General features: G+C 44.0%; 1 protein-coding gene across 1 annotated transcript; it reads right to left on the reverse strand.

The window, feature by feature from the left end:
- Positions 1–3,881: 3,881 nt before the first annotated feature.
- LOC141692010 (uncharacterized) lies at positions 3,882–4,566 on the reverse strand. Its single transcript, XM_074496757.1, has 2 exons — positions 4,334–4,566; positions 3,882–4,230 (listed from the first exon to the last, which is right to left on the reverse strand). Exons 1-2 carry the CDS (start codon positions 4,564–4,566, stop codon positions 3,882–3,884), a joined length of 582 nt encoding a protein of 193 aa, XP_074352858.1.
- Positions 4,567–6,000: the final 1,434 nt, after the last annotated feature.

Raw genomic sequence — 6,000 nt, forward strand, 5'->3', positions numbered from 1 at the left:
ACGTTGCAGTTTTCCCCCTTTTTTCTCCTCAAAGCCGCGCCTGTTAAATAATTACAGCGATGTAATCATTAACTGCGGTGGTTACTTTTTGGACGCTCAGGATCGCGCCACGTGTCTTCCTCCGACGGACACGATTGTGTGGCAGTTGAGTGGGTTACTACTTCATTTGTGCCTATAAATACTCTTCCTCTGCCATTTCTTTTTTCTTTACGCAATTACAAACACCAAAAACTCTCTGCAACTTTCTTCAAGGCAAATTTGGGAGCTTTCTTCTTTGAAGTCATCCTATTTCTCCTGCTTTCTTGTAAGTCTTCGAACTTTTCTTCGTTCTTTGTTTTCTCGTGATTGTTTAATCGAGTACTTGTAGTCTGAGTCTTTAGAATGCATGCGTGTATAATCATCTGAGTCAGTCTACTTCTGTTGTGTCGAGTTTTGGAGGTTTAAATGTGGAATCGTTGTTGTCCGTTGTTTAGAGTTTTGAGTTCGTTTTGCATAAAAGCGATTGACGTTGTAGAAAACTGGGTTTATTTTTTGTTATGTATATGTGAGACATAAGGGATTTTGATTTGTGAAAAAAATATGGGTTTATGTTTGCATGTTGGTGGTTGTGTATACGCGTATGTATAGGTTATATGGTGTATTTTATTATTTTGATTTGAAGGTTAACTGTTTCTGAGTAGCCTCCTGTTTTTCTTTAATTTTCCTATTTTCTTCCCGAAATGGCATAGACTCCGGGGTTACGTGGTTCGGGGGGGGGGGGGGGGTAGAGTAAAACAATTAGCTAACCTTAAGCACAGGCCCGACCATCCCCACTTTGGATGGCCCGATAACTCTTCTAGTGATTCTTCCCCGGAACCTGATAACATGCCTCCCCGTCGCCAGCCTGTATTTGAGGAGTTGTCCACTTTTCTTTTAAACCCCGGGCAGACTTTGGGTAGAAGAGACGGGTCTTGGGTAGATATAGACCACTATTTTGTTCGGACCCGAGAGAATAGTCCTCCGGATGACTATTATTTTAGGGACCTTTAAGCCGCTTACAGGCCCGGGGGGATAGAGCCTTACGACGGGGATCGCATGGATCAACTTTTCTATAACACTCCCGGGACGGGTTATGTTCCCGCCCCCCGTCATCCCGACCTTTCGAACTATACCTTTGAGCAGATAGATGATGTAGTGAAAGTCGTTTTTCATTTCGGGGATGGGATGGAGTAGAGGTGGCTTGAGCCTCATGAGAGGGTTTATCACCGTCCTGCGTGTGGTTGGGTAGCTATCCCTTTAGAGCATCTCCGTAGCATGAGGCCCAACCTTCACCAATTTACCAAGTCTCTGTGCCGTAATGTCTACATGATACCTTTTACTCAGCCGACCCCGAATTCAGTTAAGTGGGTTTCCTGGTTTCTTGCCTGTTGTCATGTAAAGAAGTATCTTCCCACCTTCAAGCTTTTCCACTACCTTTTTAAGATTAAGAAGTCCACCCTGCCTCCCCTTTTTGAGTTCACGTTCAACATAGATGGTTGCGGGTTTCCTCCTGATTCCAAGAGTGCGCCTGTGTTTATGTTGAACTCGCTCCGGGGTTGGCATCAGGAGTTCATCTTCGTCCGGGATGGGACCTGGAGTTTATGCCTGTGTACAAAACTGCTTTGAAAAATAACAGGTTCCCAACCGAGAGGCTCGGTGGAGACGCCCTGGCGAAGATGTATGATTTTGTGGTGGCTTTGGGTGCCCGGTGGACCCGGGACACTTTTTTAGATAACCAAACCTTGTATAATGTTGGTTGTAAGTGTTTTACTTTAGTTGTTTTTTCCTTACTCTTTTTCTTGATGTATGTCTATGCTCTGACATCTTCTTTCTAAATTGTTGTTCCTTGTGCAGGTCTTCCGTTCCTTAACCCTTTTCATCACGCTAAGTCGCAGCAGTTCAAGGATTTGGCCGGAAGGGTCAAGAAGATCGGGGGAGCTGTGTAGTTGGATTCGGGGAAGAAGAAGGCTGGTGCGGGCAGCGGTTCTCAGGCCCGGGATGCTGGTTCCTCGGGGAATAGTGTAAGGCAAAGTGTTCCGGTGGTGACTATGCCTATTGTCCCGGAGCCCGAGGAGATTGAGGTGCTGGAGCTGGAAAAGGAGGAGGTTGGGGCGTTAAATCATCGCAAGAGGAAGGTTGTGGGAGATGTTGCTGGTGGTTCTGGAACTCCCCAGCGTAGGAGGGTTTCAGGATTGGGCCCTGCTGAGGAGGAGAGTCAGAAGCTAGTAGAGGGGGAGGCTTTGAAGAACCTCTTGGCCCGGATGACCCTGGATGATCGTCGGAATGAGATGTTCGACAACTATGCCTCCCCTGCTGACTTCGAGTGCTATGCGAAGGAAGATCTGGATACCTTCCTTGATCATCTTGTTCGGGATGTTGCGGAGGTAAGAGTGTTCCCTTGTCCTCTTTTCTTTGTCTTTTCCCCTTTGTATCAGTGCTGAGTTATCTCTTTTCAGGCTAATGCTCGGATCAACGGCTGCTCTACCATTCTTCATAACTACCGCATGAGGGAAGCTAAGAATAAGGCTGTGGTGAAGGAATTGGCTAGTGAGAAGGAAAGTTTCTCCAAGTACTGGGAGGTGAAGAAAAGGGAGTCCCGGGAGCACAAGCAGGTCGTTGTTGAAGCGGTGAAAGCTCGGGAGGCTGCTGAGCAGATGGTTGGATCCCTCCGGGCGGAGGTGGAGAACTTGAAGAAAGAGCTAACTGCCAGGCCCCGGGCAGAGGAGGTGTTTGAGTCCTTCCGGGGTACCCCAGCTTATTACGAGGAGCTCAACAACAAGATCTTTGAGAAGGTCAACATCTGTTGGGACATTGCTTCTGCTTATCTGGCTGAGAATTCGGGTGGTGATATGGACGGATTTATAGAGCTGTACCTCGCAGATGAGCTCCGTCGTGAAGAAGCCAAAGCTGCTGAGGCGGGTACTTCCGCGACACAGCCGCCTCCGCCTCCCGAAGAGGGTCGCGAGAAGACTCCTCCTCCTCCCGAGAATTGAAGAATGAAGACCCAGGATTTGTGCCTTGTAATTTTTTTTCCATAGTTTGTTGTCATTTCAGAATTAGCCCTTGTGGCTTTTAGACTTGTTATTTGGATTTCGTATAACTCTGGTTTGAATTTGTTCCGTGCCTGGTTTTCCCCGGGTATGTATGTAAATATATTTCCCTTTCCGTATATGGTTTTCGATGTCTTTTGTTTGAATTTTTTTTTAAGTACACATGGTTTGTGTACTAGTCCCCGGAATGGGGCTTAAAATTTTAATTGAATAAAATTTTTCTAAGTACACATGGTTTGTGTAATGGTCCCCTGGATGGGGTTTAAAATTTTAACTGAGTAAAATTTTTCTAAGTACACATGGTTTGTGTAATGATCCCCGGGATGGGGTTTAAAATTTTAACTGAGTAAAATTATTCTAAGTACACATGGTTTGTGTAATGGTCCCCGGGATGGGGTTTAAAATTTTAACTGAGTAAAATTTTTTTAAGTACACATGGTTTGTGTAATGGTTCCCAGGATGGGGTTTAAAATTTTAACTGAGTAAAATTTTTCTAAGTACACATGGTTTGTGTAATGGTCCCCGGGATGGGGTTTAAAATTTTAACTGAATAAATTTTTTCTAAGTACACATGGTTTGTGTAATGGTCCCCGGGATGGGGTTTAAAATTTTAACTGAGTAAATTTTTTCTAAGCGACATAGCCACAGTAATCGAATGACAGTAAGATTGTCTTGAGCTAAGAGGTGCTCAAGGTGAAATTTTTAATTTAAATCAAAATAAGGCAAGAGTTACATTCCGGAGTGTACGAAGAGAGTTTACATCAAGCTACTACAGCATAAAGTAGAGATGGACCTGGGATGTTCACCTAGCACTTACTGGTAAAACTTCCTTAGGCGGGCTCCGTGCCAATTATTTGGGACTTCGGACCCGCTGAGATAGCTTAGCTTGTAGGTTCCTAGGCGAAGCACTTCCTTAACCATATAGGGTCCTTCCCAGTTGGGCTGCAGCTTCCCCTGGTTGGTCGGGTCTGAGACCTCGGTGTGCCGGAGCACTAAATCTACTGCTTCATACTCTCTGATTCTTGCATTCTTTGCGAAGTAGAGCTTTTTCTTTTCTTTATAGCCTTCCATCTTCTTTACAACCTTGTCTCTCACTTTGTCTAGAAGTTCCAGGTTGGTCTTGAGTCCTTCAATATTTGAGATCTCGTCAAAGTTGACGACCCTATGGGAGGGGGAACCGGTTTCGATTGGTATGCGGGCTTCGGTACCGTATGCCAGCTTGAAGGGGTCTCATTGGTTCCCTTCTGGGGGTGGTTCTGTAGGACCATAGGACTTTCAGAAGCCCTTCTGGCCAAGTTTTCTTGGACTCTTCCAGCCTTTTTTCTAGGCCTCGGAGTATGGTTCTGTTAGTTACTTTGACCTGTCCATTTCCCTGAGGATGCGCAACCGATGCTCTTCTATGCTTGATTCCAAGCTCTTTCAAATATGCTTCAAAGTCGGACCCGACGAACTGTGGCCCATTGTCGGAGACTAGAACCACCGGGATTCCGAACCCCATGACGATTGAATCCATAAATTTGATACAATCTTGTTGATTGATCGTCCTCATGACCTTAGCTTCTGCCCATTTTGTCATGTAATCAATGGCTACCAGGATGTAGCGGAGGTCGCCTTTTTACCGGGGAAAGGGGCCCATGATGTCTATGCCCCAAACAGCAAATGGAATCGGAGATAATACCGACTCTGGCAGGCTGGGGCTTTGTCTGGGAATATTGCTGAACTTCTGGCACTGAGGGCATTTCTTAACATAAGCGACGGAGTCGGCATGAACTGTGGGCCAGTAATATCCTTGCCTAATGACTTTGTAAGCCAGAGCCTTGGCTGCCAGGTGATCTCCGCAGATGCCTTCATGAACTTCCCGGAGACAGTAGTTCGCCTCATCCGGGTCTACACACTTCAGGGTGAGTGCTGAGAAGGTTCTTCTATATAGTTGACCATCTTCCAGGAAGAAGCGAGCAGCCTTGTGTTTTGTTAGTCCCTTAACAATATAGTAAGAATTACAGAAGGGGGGTTGAATGGAATTTTTGAACCTTTTTCTTGAAATAAATAGGTTCAACTCGATTATGGATATATTTGTTTTGATTAGCACAATGCGGAATGTAAACTTGAATGAATCAAAACATAAGTAATTAAAAGCAAGAGTCTTTAAAAACTTTCTGGTGGATTTAAACAATTCCACCAGAGATATATATAATATATCGAGAGGACTCTGTGTGCAGAAATGCTCACAGCTGCTTACAAAATAGAACTGCTGAGAATACAGGAAATGTTAAAGATTGTGCTTACAAAGATTTCTCTGTTTTTATGTTTTTCAGCTATCTCAGTTATATTTCTATTTGCTACTCTCTTGGTTTATATATTACCAAGATTACAAAGTCAAAAGAACTGAACAAATATAAAATCTAACAGTCTTGATCTTTGTTGCTTTTCGTCCTCTATTACCCAGTTAATGGGCTTCCATAGTGTGTTTGTATCCAACTCGACAGCTGTGTGTCAGCTTTCACTGTTCAACTGATGTTTGAATCTTGATATGATCATCCGTCGACTTTCAGATCATCCGTCGATGACTTAATTGATCATCCATCGACTGCTATGTTAAACATCCGTTGATAGTCATTTGATCATCTGTCGAAGCTTTGTTAATCATCCGTCGGTAGCTATTTGGCATTTGACTTCATTTCACTTATACAGAATTACAAGACATTGCTTATGTACAGTTAATCAACCTATCCTGCATATCTAGTTAAAGTCAACATGACTTATATGCTACTACAGATTCTATACAAAGGTGCATACATCATTGTGCTACAAACTTATTATTACATAAACTACTCACTCGATGGATAATAAGTTAATCATCCGTCGGGACTATAATGAGTTATATGTCGGGACCAAAACTCTTATCCGTTGAGTGCTACATAATTTCACTAAG

Source organism: Apium graveolens, chromosome 10, assembly GCF_009905375.1.
Source record: "Apium graveolens cultivar Ventura chromosome 10, ASM990537v1, whole genome shotgun sequence".
In the NCBI taxonomy this organism is placed as follows: Eukaryota; Viridiplantae; Streptophyta; class Magnoliopsida; order Apiales; family Apiaceae; genus Apium; species Apium graveolens.

Coding starts and splice junctions, on each gene's coding strand:
- LOC141692010 (XM_074496757.1), bottom strand. CDS start 4,566: ATGGGGTTCGGAATCCCGGTGGTTCTAGTCTCCGACAATGGGCCACAG. Junction 4,231..4,333: donor GGGCTTCTGAAAGTCCTATG/GTCCTACAGAAC, acceptor CCCCTCCCATAG/GGTCGTCAACTTTGACGAGA.